Source organism: Metarhizium brunneum, chromosome 1 (genome assembly GCF_013426205.1).
Source record: "Metarhizium brunneum chromosome 1, complete sequence".
NCBI lineage: Eukaryota > Fungi > Ascomycota > Sordariomycetes > Hypocreales > Clavicipitaceae > Metarhizium > Metarhizium brunneum.
In genome coordinates, this window is record NC_089422.1 from 1468556 (window position 1) to 1481059 (window position 12504).

A 12504-nucleotide genomic window follows, 5' to 3' on the forward strand; every position below is an offset into this window, starting at 1 on the left:
AAGGGCCCTGCCTGTATGGTTCACTAGCATAGACGTGGAAACAATGAAACAATGTCTGTCTTGATCATGATTTTGGTTCATTCCGTTTCATGCCCTTTGGAGGTATCTGACCGTTTCCCTTGATCTAATTACATAAGTGAGCCGCTAATACTACAAAAAAGCCTGGTGATACACAAATTTATTTTCTTCTTCTCCTTCTCTCCTAGTTCAACGACGTCCGAAGCCTGGAGGAGGTTGGAATCCGGGCGGTGGCATGAACCCAGGTGGCCCTGCTCCTGGCGGTGCTTGCTGTCCCGGAGCTCCTGGAGGTGCGGCTGGGAAGCCAGGAGGTGGTGCCACGGGGTATCCTGGGGGATTTGGTGATCCAGAAGGAGGTCGGAATGCGCCGGGGTGAAAGTCGGCAGGATTGGTGTAGTTCTGACTCTGCGGCGGCCGAGCCGGGAGTCCTGTAGGCGGGGGAGGCAGAGGAACCGACGATCGAGCTTGAGAATGAGGAGGGTTGCGGTGGAAGTTTGGCGGCATCGGCGGCGGCGGCGCGTGGTGATGCGCCGCCATTGGAGGCATCGCATGGGCGCCCAACCCGGCGGGCGGGGGAGGAATCATGGCTGGGTCGAAACCGGCGGGAACAGGCGGCGGCTGCTGGCCACCCTGTGGTGGTTGATGCTGTTGATGTTGTTGCTGCTGCTGTTGCTGCTGCTGCTGAGGCGGCGCAGGCGGCGGTTGCTGAGGCTGGCTCTGCTGCGTCACAAACGCCGGCAGGGCCTGGGCCTCTGGCACAATGTTGCGTTTCTTGGCCTGCTTCGCCAGCTCTCTCTCGGCCTCGTCGCCGTGGCGCTCCCCCTTGCCGTCCTTCTTGAAGGCGTACTGCACGCTGACCTCCTTGCTGAGCATGTACTGCCCGTCCAGGTTCGCGACGGCGGCGTCGCTGCTCTCAAAGTCGCCGAAGCTGACGAAGCCGAAGCCCTTGCTCATGCCGCTGTCGTCCCTGGCCACCTTGGGCAGGCTCAGCAGCGGGCCGAAGCGGGAGAAGGTGTCGTAGAGGAGTTTCTCGTCCGCCATGGGGTCGAGGTTGCCGATGAAGAGCTCGGCGCCAATGTCGGCGCCCTTTTGCTTGTCGGCCGACGCCTTGTTCACGCGCAGCGACTTGCCGAACAGCTTGATGCCGTTCATGACGTTGGCCGCGTACTCGGCGTCCGAGGGCGTGCGGAACTCGACGAAGCCGAAGCCTTGGTGGTTCTGGGTGACGCGGTCACGCGGCATGTGGATGTTGTGGATGGGGCCCATCTGGAGCATGATTTCGTAAATGGTTGCTGTCGTGGCGCGCTCGTCAATGTTGCCTATGTAGATTGTCGCTTCTTTGTCTTGTTCCCTGGGCTGCGTGTTAGTTGATGCGTTGTGGCGGGATGGTGATGGGGAGGGAACAACGTACCAATGTCTATTTTGTGCCATTTTGACGGCGGCGAGGAAAGACGGGCCTTTCCTACCGCTTATGAAGAATTGTGCAGCTGCGTATTCGGGACTGGGGACCGTATTAGGCGCGGCGGGCGTTGTTTGTGAATTCTATATAATCGCAGGTGTGAAGCTGTAAAGCAAATGGGATCGAGAAAGTTGAGCTGGGGACTTTTGCCGAAGTTGGTCCGGGCGCAGCGATAGCGGCTCTTGCCTTTTTTTTTCTTCCTCTGCCTTGGGCGGACCCGATATTTTTCTAGGAGTGACAATAGCTCATCTGTCTTACTCGGTACTTTTTGACGATTCAGCTACGAGTGGCTTCTTGTTTTTCATTGCTCTCAAATAGATTCCGCCAAGATGTTTGCTCTGTCTGAAGAGTCCAAGGTTCGCGAGACGCTGTGTTTTTCCACGGGCCAGACGGGGGATGCTAACAGTACCAGGAGCGAATTGCCAAGCTCATTGATGTTTCGCGCGTCGCTATTCACTAGTACGTTCCTCTTTTTGTCGATTCATTCTTTGTTATGTTTCTGGGATTGATTGTACTAACAAGTTGGCAGTGGCTACCTCCCCCTGATCTTGTACCTCGGTAGGATGACCCGACGATGCGGACCAAGTCGAAAGCGAATACTTATTGTAGCAGGCTATACTCGCAGCGACCCTCGTCCTTCCATCATCCGGTACGCTTATGTGCTCTGATGCGCTTCGCTTCGTGCGCTCTTGATGCTAACTGCCCTCACAGCCTCCTGTCACCCCTTTCTTAAGCAGCGATTTTGTTTGACGGCTCAGCCGCTTGTATTACTATCCACGTTCGGGGGGCATGGAAGAGGGGAGAAAATAGAACATCTCGGCATGGATGAAGCCGCGTACATGGTCCTGCGTGCAGGGCGTTATGATAATTGCCGCCATTGTATGACGATGGACAGAGGGCAGATGTATTAAAATGGTGCATAATTGGACCGACCGCTCTTGGAATTGATACTTGTTCCACATTCACCCAACGCCGGTTTGTAAAATTGACTGTGCATTTCTCGTTTGATTCCATGCGACATGAGTGATTGGCCCCTTATGGTGTTGTGTTGTCGTGGCCGTGGTCTGGACGTAGCTCAAGTCCGAAGCTATCCGAGCTCCAACAAAAAAAAAGTTCCCACCTCAACCTTTCCAACGCTCCTGATGGCAGGTTCCATACTCTCCGTCGACAATGTAGGCAACGCGCACCCCGAAACACCCGGATACAATCTCAATCTCTATATGCGGGACCATCGCCATGGGGGTCTGTCTCCCGCCGTCGTCGAGAGCGTTGCCGGCCTCAGCGCCGGTGTGATTTCGACCTTGGTTGTGCACCCCTTGGACATAGTCAAGACGCGAATGCAGAGTTGGTCCAACCTCGCCGCCCTCCCCCTTCCTTTTTATTTTCCCGCAAAGCCCTGCTGGCTGTAGAATATATTTTTGATGCATTATATTCATTCTCATGCTAACAAGTTGACGCGGCCCAGTCCACCGCAGCGCCGGGCCACCGGCCTCGCCCCCGACAACAGTCACCATCCTGCGCTCCCTCACGTCCAACAGCCGGCCCGTCCTCTCCCTCTACCGCGGCCTCACGCCCAACCTCGTTGGAAATGCCACGTCCTGGGCGTCCTTCTTCTTCTTCAAGTCCCGCTTCGAGCGCGCCATCGCCCACGCCAACCGCCGCGTCCGCCCCTCGGCGGCAGACTACTTCCTGGCCTCTGCCCTCGCCGGCGCCTCGACCTCGGTGCTCACCAACCCCATCTGGGTGCTCAAGACGCGCATGCTCTCGTCGGACAAGGGCTCCGCGGGCGCCTACCCCTCCATGCTGGCCGGCGCGCGGACGATCCTGCGCACCGAGGGCGTGCGCGGCTTCTACAGAGGCCTTGCCGTCTCGCTGCTGGGCGTCTCCCACGGCGCCGTCCAGTTCGCCGTGTACGAGCCCGCCAAGAGGGTGTACTTTAACAACCGCGTCGCCGAGGGGGACGTGAACCCGCGGCTGACCAACGAGGCTACCGTTGTGATATCCAGCGTGGCCAAGCTGGTGGCCGGCGCGGTGACGTACCCGTATCAGGTTCTGCGGAGCAGGATGCAGAATTACCGCGCCGACGAGAGGTTTGGGAGGGGAATCAGAGGCGTCGCGAGGAGGATCTGGATGGAAGAGGGCGTGGTTGGGTTTTACAGGGGGTTGGTGCCCGGCGTGGTGAGGGTGATGCCGGCTACGTGGGTGACGTTTTTGGTTTACGAGAATGTGAGGTACTATTTGCCGGCGTGGATGGCGTAGAGTTGCACGGGGTTGGCCGTGGGTTTCGGCTCGGTTCGCTCTGGGATAGATGGTCATGGATTGGCGTTTTCGGCGGGGGATTTGCATAGCGGTTTGTTTGCACCGGATAGACTGTCCAGATACCTGGCCAAGCGGGACATACCCAAGTCTTTTTGCTTCTTGCTATAATCATGATGACTCTACGAGACGGTTCAGTCCTTGGACCCTGGACTGCCGACTGCATGCGGTGTGTTGGTCGCTCAGTCTCCAAGTACAGTCAAGTAAGTTTGAGAATCTTGGCTTTGAGGCAAGACGGAGGGAGGGAGAGACGGTGGATAATCAGCTCATAGAATCCAAGGTGATGGGTGAGAAGTCCAAGAGTATACTTAATATATCCGTCTTGTTTTGCCTTGGTCTCTCCCTCTACTTGGCCCCAGGAGAGAGCTAGCCAAAGCAAAGAGTCAGAGGCACATGACTACTTTGCAGACAGAGAGACGATAGGCATAGCTTCTAAAAACTAACTTGGTAGCGCTACATCTCTTGCCTATTCGTAGTCGTTTTAGTCCGTTGTCTTGTCGAAAGCCGCGGGCTCGAGTCCTCATCTTCACTCGCAAAGAAGGCAGTGGCGTCGGTTTACCTGGTATCGTATTTGCACATCATTAATGCAAATAACAACATGGCATGGCTGACCGTTTGCAGACTAACAAGGCACCAAGTGAAGAAGCCCACTTTACTCGGTGAATTCGGTCCAAAGTCCATGATGCATCGAGAGTGGAGTCTTGCCGGTTACTCCGTATGTTTTTGATCATTTGGACGATTCCAAGGTTTGGGTGAGACGGATCGCTTTCTTCATTGGTCAAACCTCCATTTCATCCGTTCGTTGTGTCCCTCGTTTCTTTTGCCACGCCTTGGTGGTGAGTTGCGGGCGCCTTGTGGTCAATTCGCTTCAAAAAAGACCAGCAAAGGTGAGTCTTCGAATTCCATTGCCGACCAACAGCCATGCCTGTGAGACACACCAGCAAGAAGACTCTTCAAACGTTCCGCCTCTAACCAAGCTTCAGACGAGCGGCACATGTTGGCTGGGCAAGGATAAACCCGGCCACAGAACCAGCCCCCGCGCCGTCGCTCGGCATCAGGTTATTTATCCCCATGGAGCTGAGGAGGCGGGCCGCAGCGCAGCCACTCATATTGTAGGGAATGCTGTTGCCTATATCCGGGAGCCGATGGTTGTCTTGGTCTTGTCCCGGATGGCGTTTATCTCGTCCCGGCGCCACGTTGGGGAGTTGCCAGAGGTGTTCTCGCATGAGACCAACCACACCAGCAACAAAGGCATTCGAGAGTTCCCCGGGCGGGCATGTCTCAGATTGGCTTTTAAGCTCGAGACAAGGTTGGACCACAAACTACAACATCACTCACACGGCGACACCTCGGGATGCCTCACAGAGCACTTCCCCCCGAGGCCACGAGGCTGCGAAACAGCGGGTCAACCCAGGCTCAAAGTTGCCATGATCTACGGCGACGGGCTGGGAAGTAAGAGCCATCCATGCAGTCATGTGGAGGGAGCTCGAGCAATCAATTCCATACTCGAGTCTGGTGCTGACCGGTGGAGACGATATCAACTCATAAACTCCACCTCCGCAATGTTTGATCGACTGACAGGACGTATTAGTTGGGAAACTAGGATCCAACAGTGCTGACAAGCGCGCTCAATAGCTCTTGTAGAGCCAACGGCCGTGCCCCCTTGCTAGACTGACGTCAACGGGCATTGGTGAAGGCAAAGCGTGGTGTTCACCGTGTATGTGACAGGCCGATGATTGCTGCGTCTTTGCAAGGGGGGCAAAGGCTCGCCGTCTTGTGCCCGGTGTAGACGATGCCATGTGGTTGATAAGTAGCGAGCAGCACCTCGCCGCGATTCTTGTTCACCCTTGGAAGTTGAAACCTCGCCCCCGAGACTCCCAAGCCCTCAATTGTGTGTGTCAAACCTCTCACACAGTCCGCCATGGAGAAGAAAGCGTCTGCTGAACCGCCGGGCTACACGGAGCCTGTCTTGCACCACGACGAGCAACAGGGTCGCCGGGGGTCTGCCGCTCTCAACATCATTGAGAATCCGCTCAAGGTAGGCAAACTCTCCTCCCTGGTCTACTGGCACGTATGATGCGACTAACACGGCCCGTCGTAGCGCAAATCAGAAGACGACAACGTCCGCGATGCCAGGGCCTTTGCCGAGACACACGGCATGTCTGAGCACGCCGGGCTCTTTGGCCGCGCCGCCCTGGTGGCCCGCGATCCGCAGAGGTTCGAGATGATTTCGGAACTCGACGAGGAAGAGCGCGGCGCCCTGCAGTACGAGAGAGACCACAAGTGGCATGGGCCCTTTATGCTGTGGTACTCGATCGGCCTCTGTGCCGTCGGGGCGGCGACCCAGGGATGGGATCAGACCGGTGCCAATGGCGCCAACTTGTCCTTTCCCCAGGAATTTGGCATTGCCGGCGAGGGCAGAGACGAATGGATCGTCGGGCTGGTCAACTCCATCATCTTCCTCACCGCCGGCCTCATGTACGTGCTCCTCCTCCACGGCTTCAATGTCACTACTGACCAACGCGACCTCGCTCTGCAGCGGCGCCTTCATCGTAGATCCGCTGAACCACTATCTGGGCCGCAGAGGCGAAATCTTCCTCACGGCCGCCTGTCTCACGGCAACGCCCATCGGGTCTGCCTTTGCCAAGTCGTGGCAGGGCCTCTTCGCCGCGAGGTTCGTCATGGGCATCGGCATCGGCGCCAAGAACGCCACGGTGCCCATCTACTCGGCCGAGATGGCCCCGGCCAGGACTCGCGGCGCCCTCGTCATGTTCTGGCAGCTCTGGGTCGTGGCCGGTACGTCTTGCTCTGCGCCCGTTGTTGTTGTCGTCGCCGCCACGCGTGACCAACCAAGTTGCTAACACTCCCTTTTGCCCGCAGGCATCTTCCTGGGCTTCGCGGCCAACGTCATTGTCAAGGACGTGGGCGACAACGCCTGGCGCCTGCAGTTCGGCTCGGCCTTCATCCCGTCCTTTGTCCTCATGTTGGGCATCTTCTTCTGCCCCGAGTCGCCGCGGTGGCTCATGAAGCACGGCAAGCACGACGAGGGGTTCCGCTCCATGCTGCGTCTCCGAGCCCATCCCATCATTGCGGCGAGGGACTTTTACTACTCCCACGTCATCTACGAGGAGGAGAAGAAGGAGGCCCGTGGCGCTGGCTACTTCTCCCGCTTGTGGGACTGCTTTGCTGTTCCTCGGATCCGGCGCGCAAACTATGGTGCCTCTACCGTCATGATAGCGCAGCAAATGTGTGGAATCAACAGTTCGTTTGCTTTCCCCCTTTGGTTGGAGGCGGAAAACTGACAATCGCTCGTCTAGTCATCTCCTTCTACAGCTCATCCATCTTTGAGAGCGTCGGCTACTCGGCCACCGAGGCATTGTACGCGTCCCTCGGATACGGAGCTGTCCAAGTCGTGGCCACCATTCCTACTCTCTTCCTTATTGATACCAAGGGGCGAAGGACCCTGACCATGATCGTATGTCCCCTCATAAACTCGTGGCGGAATAAGAAAAATGTTTTTTTTTTTTTCGCGCTGACATTCCCTCGAAAAGACCTTTCCTCTCATGTGTATATTCCTCCTGGCTGCCGGCCTTTCGCTGCTCCCCAATGGTGCTTACCATATTACTGCTCAAGGCGATCAGAACCCTGCCGGCGACATGAGATCCCGCGGGGCGAGAATCGGACCTGTCGTGTTGTAAGAATCCCACAACCCTTCGACAGATAACTTGGCTAGTGGCTGTGAATCCTTCTGACCGGGTCCTTGAATCACCTAGGTTCGTCTACCTGTTTACTATTTGCTACTCCCTGGGTGAGGGACCAGTTGCCTTCCAGTACTCGGCCGAGGTCTTTCCCACGATTCAGCGTGAGCAGGGAATGGCTTGGGCTGTCTGCATCAACAACACCTTTGGTGAGTTTTACTCCCCTGGTACAACTTGACAATACATTGCTTGTGTTAATGAATTTTCGTTTCTTTGGCAGCTGGTATCCTTGGCTTGACTTTCCCGCGGATGAAAACCGTCATGACGTCCACCGGTGCATGTAAGTGGACTGCCGAGATGTTTCCTTTCTGGCACAGGTACTAGTATCTCTAACCTCTATCTTACAGTTGGTTTCTACGCTGGCCTCAACCTTGTTGCTTGGGTCATGATATTCTGCTTCGTGCGGGAAACCAAACAACTAACTCTGGAAGAGCTGGACCGTAAGTAATGCCTACTTGTTCATAGTTGTAGATGACACTAACACGGCGCGCAGAGGTCTTTTCGGTCCCGACCAAGAAATTCATACATTACGAGGCCACCGTGTGGCTTCCGTGGTTTATCAAGCGATATGTCTTCTTCCAGAAGATCCCTCGCCCTCCTCCCCTCATCGAGAAGGCGGAAAGGGACGGTGCCATCAAGGACGCGTAGGAGCCGTTGCGCTCTCCCAGCAACCTACACTGCCATCATGACGCCGGCCCTCCATTATAAATGGCATTTTTTGGAGATTTAATTCCACTGTTGAAAACTAGATGTGCGTTTTTCGTCTGGTCGCTAAATAAATTCAAAGAAGCCCCCCGTACAGATATAAGGGCTGCACGATGTTTTAGGCATAGCTTTTATACATATACCCTCGTTTAAATGTCTCATACCGGTGCTTACCAGTTATTATTGCTTGGTATATAGGCATTCCGCGTGAACCCATCGGGAGTGACTCCGACCGTGCCATTGCATGTAGTCCCAGGGGGCATATTGAGCTCAAGACGGGTGGTCTGGTCGAGAAATGGAGAATGTATGAGGATTTTGCTTCGTCATACACAACAGTACTACCCGACAAGTTCGTCACAAAGTTGCAATATTTGTTGCCGTTGACCAAAGATGTCGGGCCAACCAAAGTTCGGATGACGCGATAATCTCACACACGTCTTGTCAGCCAGTCTTCCAACATGAACCAACTCCCACGCGCAGCGGCACAGCGTAGTACGAATCTGCAAGCAGCCAGCACCATCATGACCCCCAACGCAAACACAGTCTATGTCATCACAGGCGGAAATAGAGGCATCGGCCTCGGGCTAGTCAAGGCGCTCCTGGCCCGTCCGTCCACCAGCGTCATTGCCACCGTTCGAAACGACGAGGCCGCCAGAGACCTCGGGGAGGAGATTGCCGCTGCGGCTGGGGTAGGAGACGGAAGCGGCCTGGACATGATCACGCTCGACTTGTCCCGCGCCCCCTCGCCCGAGCAAGTAGGCCAGGCCGTCGCCGACCTGGGCCACGATCATGTCGACGTGCTCATCAACAATGCCGGCATGTCAAGCCCCATGGTCCCTGCGGCGCAGACGGCGGCGGACGACCTCCGCGCCGCGTTCGAGGTCAATTCCATTGCGCCCCTGATGGTATTCCAAGGGTTGTGGCCGATGCTGCAAAAGTCGGCTCGCCCCAAGGTCGTCATGATGACGTCCTCGGTCGGCTGCATCACGCTTCAAGAGCTGTCCGGGGGCTCTTACGGCCCCAGCAAGGCGGCCCTGAATTGGATCACCCGTGCTCTTCATCTTCAGAATGAGGAGTCTGGCCTGGTGGCGGTGGCCCTGCACCCGGGCTGGGTCCAGACGGGCATGGGAGAACAGGCGGCACGGGATTGGGGGTATACTCAGCAGCCGCCAGAGACGGTGCAAGCGAGCGTCATGGGCATCCTCGAGGTTGTCGACGGCGCTACTCGAGACACGGTGTCGGGCACGATGGTCACTTTTCAGGGCCAGGTGCTGCCTTGGTAGAGAAAGGTCGGAGGCGATTTCACGATGTGACATGGAGGTTGTGAGGGATCGACTGGTGGGTTCGAATCAGAGCTGGAAGGATTTTTATTTATTTTATTGATATTTTATTATAATATAAAAATTTTACCGCATGGATGCCTCGGTGAATGGTGCCTGTCGGCGCCCTGACTTGGGATAAAATCCTTGCACGCTGCTCTGTTGTTGGCCAATAAAACAAATACGCGAATCGAGACTCGATTGTGCAACCTCACCGCTTCGGCCACGCTGCACCAACTGGCAAAACACCACACATTGTGGTCTCGACCATTCGAACCAGACATTCACTCACCATTCCTGGGCTCTCCGCAGCCATTGCGAACCGCCATGGCATGCCTCGAGGCACTGCCGGCCGAGGTGCTGTACGAAATTGCCGAATGGCTGGTCTGGGACTTCAAACCGCCGTCCGACGGGCGCAAGTTCAGAGGCCCGTCATACGCTCGGCACCATGCAGCCCTGGCCAGGAGTTGCCGTCGTCTGTATAGCATCCTCAATCCGCAGCTGTACAAACGTAATATCCAGCAAGACGCCGTCCTCAACTCGTGCGTGCTGTGGGCGGCCGCGCGCGGCCTCCTGGGCACCATCAAGATTGCTCACGGGCTGGGAGCAGACCTCGACCTTCTTGGACCTCAAAGCCGCGACTTCCGAGAAAAGGGCTGGAACGGCATCGGTGCCCCGCGCGGCGATGCATCGACACCTCTCCATGTCGCCGTCGAGAACGACCATCTCGACATTGTCGAGTACCTCCTCGAGCATGGCGCCGCCGTTCATATATCCGCCGACGGCTGCTGCCTTTGCCACTATCACGTCGGGGCATATGCCCTCCACATGGCCCTCAAGCACAGCAGAAAGCCCAAGGAAACTGCGGCAATGCTGATTCGGCACGGGGCCTACCTGGTCAGCGGCAACACTCCGGCGGCCGGCATCGTGAGCAGGATGGGCCACCATGACCTCTTCCAGCTCTTGGTCGAGCAAGGCCGTCCAGAATCAACCAAGGCTGCGCTGGATCACTCGCTAAGAAGCCGCAACGTGCCGCTCTTTCAGGATCTCCTCCGACGCCCGGGCCTAGACCTCTCCCCGCCGCCGTCAAGCTACCCGTCGCTCTTGGGGCTGGCCGTCTACATGGGCCTCACCGACGCCGTGCGTGCCTTGCTTAGCCGCTCTGACGTAGATCCCACAAATCTTCACGAGAGCGAACATTCTCCTCTGCAGGAGGCCGCACAAGGAGGGCATGTGGGTGCCCTGCACGCTCTTCTCACCATGAGGCCCGGTATAGACGTCAACGCAACCGACGACAAGGGCCGCTCCCCGCTCCATCACGCAGCCGATTATGGCCATGTTGAGGTTCTCAAGGCTCTCACACAGTACCCAGATGTGAAAGTAGGCGTGAGGGACAAGGATGGTCAAACACCGCTACACCTGGCCGCGTACGGTGGCAAATACGACGCTGTTCGCTTCCTGATCAAGCATCCAGGGGTCCAGCCCTTGGCTGTAGATGCCGCGGGCCTGAACGTCTTGCATTGTCTAGCAATAGGAGATTTAACGAGGAGGAAGCTGGAGCTGCTGAAGGAGGAGGACGACGACGACGACGACGACGACGATAACGATGATGGATATCATTGGAGTAATGATCTTGGTCATGGATATTATTACGATTTCAAAGATGAGCATGAAAGCAGTAGTAAGAGTAGCAATGAGGGTGGCGAAGACAAGAACAAGGAAGCATCACCCGACGCCGACGAGGTTAAAGAAGCAGAACAGACCATCAGGGAGCTCATAAGCATTGGCATTCCCATTGACCAGGAAGCGCCGACATCCGAGACGGCTCTTCGCATAGCCATACGCCGCCTCAACTTCCCCATGGCTATAGCCCTGCTCGCCTGTGGGTGCGACCACACCATCGGCTTTGAAGAACCGTCAGGATGGACCCTGCTGCACGAATGCCTCAAGCTTCCCTGCCGCAAGCTTCCCGCCAAACAAAGCATGCAAACAGAACTGGTGAAGCAGCTAGTGGGTCGAGGCGTGAACATCGAGGCGGCCTACAGTTACGACCCAGATTTCGTTCTCATGGATATGGAGGAGAGGGACATGCTCGTGAACGAGAGTGCCACGCCGCTCTACTGCGCAGCCGCCCTCGCCCACAACACAAGGAGCATGGAGGTGCTTCTGGAGGCAGGAGCCGACCCCAACGCCGAGATTTACCGTTTTGGCCGCTACTCTGAGCCGTTGCTCACGGCCCTCTACCCCAAGCTGCGCTACAACCCGAGACAGCCATTCAGCGTGTTTGGGGTTCTCGTCAAGCACGGCGCGAAGCTGGACGAGGCGGGCGGCGAGGGCAAAACGGCCCTGGAGGCGGCGATTGACTGCCCCAAAGCTGCGAAGGAGATGTTGTTGCATGCGACGAGCGAGAACATATGTCGCGAGCATGTGCAGAGCGTTATTGATGATCTTTCTAGCCGTAAAAAAAGTCGCAACGGGCTGGAATTGCTTGGAGACTTGAAGGACTTCCGGAACAGGGTATTTGGTGGGGAGTGAAGAAGTCGCCAGCTATAGGTATGTCTTTGGGTCCATTGGCTGTTGAATGCTGCTCACGGCATGTCTGCCGATGCGTCATTCGGCAGTTGATCGGGCAAGGGCGGTCAAAGGGTCAACGGGTGTTGTAGATGTTAGCCGCCGCTAGAAAGATGATTTCGTCTAGATAGTCGGTGTCAATCTCGATCGTCGTGACCAAAGGCTCTCTTTCAAATACCCCATGACCAGTGACATGCACTCCTGTTGGACCTGCGCTTGCCGACATGCCGAACACCGATGTGTGGAAGCAGACGGCATCGAGGTGACGTTGGAAAGAGGCGTGACGAGTCGGCTCCAGCCCCGCGCCGCTTCTCCCAACATGGGATGGGCGCCCGGACTCGGAGCTGCGGAGAGCGGA

The 12504-nt window shown here is 56.6% G+C and overlaps 6 protein-coding genes across 6 annotated transcripts; 5 read left to right on the forward strand and 1 right to left on the reverse strand.

Annotated features, from left to right (window-relative positions):
- Window positions 1-207: 207 nt before the first annotated feature.
- sap-49 (Splicing factor 3B subunit 4) lies at window positions 208-1449 on the reverse strand (the record flags this gene model as incomplete). The annotated part of the gene is made up of 2 exons (XM_014686613.1): window positions 208-1369; window positions 1430-1449. The coding sequence occupies 2 exons, from the start codon at window positions 1447-1449 to the stop codon at window positions 208-210; spliced, it is 1182 nt and encodes a 393-aa protein (XP_014542099.1).
- A 357-nt stretch (window positions 1450-1806) lies between these two features.
- On the forward strand, window positions 1807-2210 carry G6M90_00g004500 (uncharacterized protein; the record flags this gene model as incomplete). Its single annotated transcript, XM_066129571.1, has 5 exons — window positions 1807-1833; window positions 1890-1936; window positions 2007-2035; window positions 2090-2126; window positions 2189-2210. 5 exons carry the CDS (start codon window positions 1807-1809, stop codon window positions 2208-2210), a joined length of 162 nt encoding a protein of 53 aa, XP_065985606.1.
- Window positions 2211-2619: 409 nt separating this feature from the next.
- Window positions 2620-3736, forward strand: FLX1 (Mitochondrial FAD carrier protein; the record flags this gene model as incomplete). The annotated part of the gene is made up of 2 exons (XM_066129572.1): window positions 2620-2821; window positions 2943-3736. The coding sequence occupies 2 exons, from the start codon at window positions 2620-2622 to the stop codon at window positions 3734-3736; spliced, it is 996 nt and encodes a 331-aa protein (XP_065985881.1).
- A 1978-nt stretch (window positions 3737-5714) lies between these two features.
- PLT5_0 (Polyol transporter 5) lies at window positions 5715-8199 on the forward strand (the record flags this gene model as incomplete). The annotated part of the gene is made up of 10 exons (XM_066129573.1): window positions 5715-5831; window positions 5895-6271; window positions 6333-6589; window positions 6674-7054; window positions 7111-7268; window positions 7345-7487; window positions 7567-7700; window positions 7772-7831; window positions 7899-7991; window positions 8045-8199. The coding sequence occupies 10 exons, from the start codon at window positions 5715-5717 to the stop codon at window positions 8197-8199; spliced, it is 1875 nt and encodes a 624-aa protein (XP_065985632.1).
- A 578-nt stretch (window positions 8200-8777) lies between these two features.
- On the forward strand, window positions 8778-9539 carry Nor1 (Norsolorinic acid ketoreductase; the record flags this gene model as incomplete). The annotated part of the gene is made up of 1 exon (XM_014686616.2): window positions 8778-9539. One exon carries the CDS (start codon window positions 8778-8780, stop codon window positions 9537-9539), a length of 762 nt encoding a protein of 253 aa, XP_014542102.2.
- Window positions 9540-9902: 363 nt separating this feature from the next.
- Window positions 9903-12110, forward strand: TNKS2 (Poly [ADP-ribose] polymerase tankyrase-2; the record flags this gene model as incomplete). The annotated part of the gene is made up of 1 exon (XM_014686617.1): window positions 9903-12110. One exon carries the CDS (start codon window positions 9903-9905, stop codon window positions 12108-12110), a length of 2208 nt encoding a protein of 735 aa, XP_014542103.1.
- Between the last annotated feature and the right edge of the window lie 394 nt (window positions 12111-12504).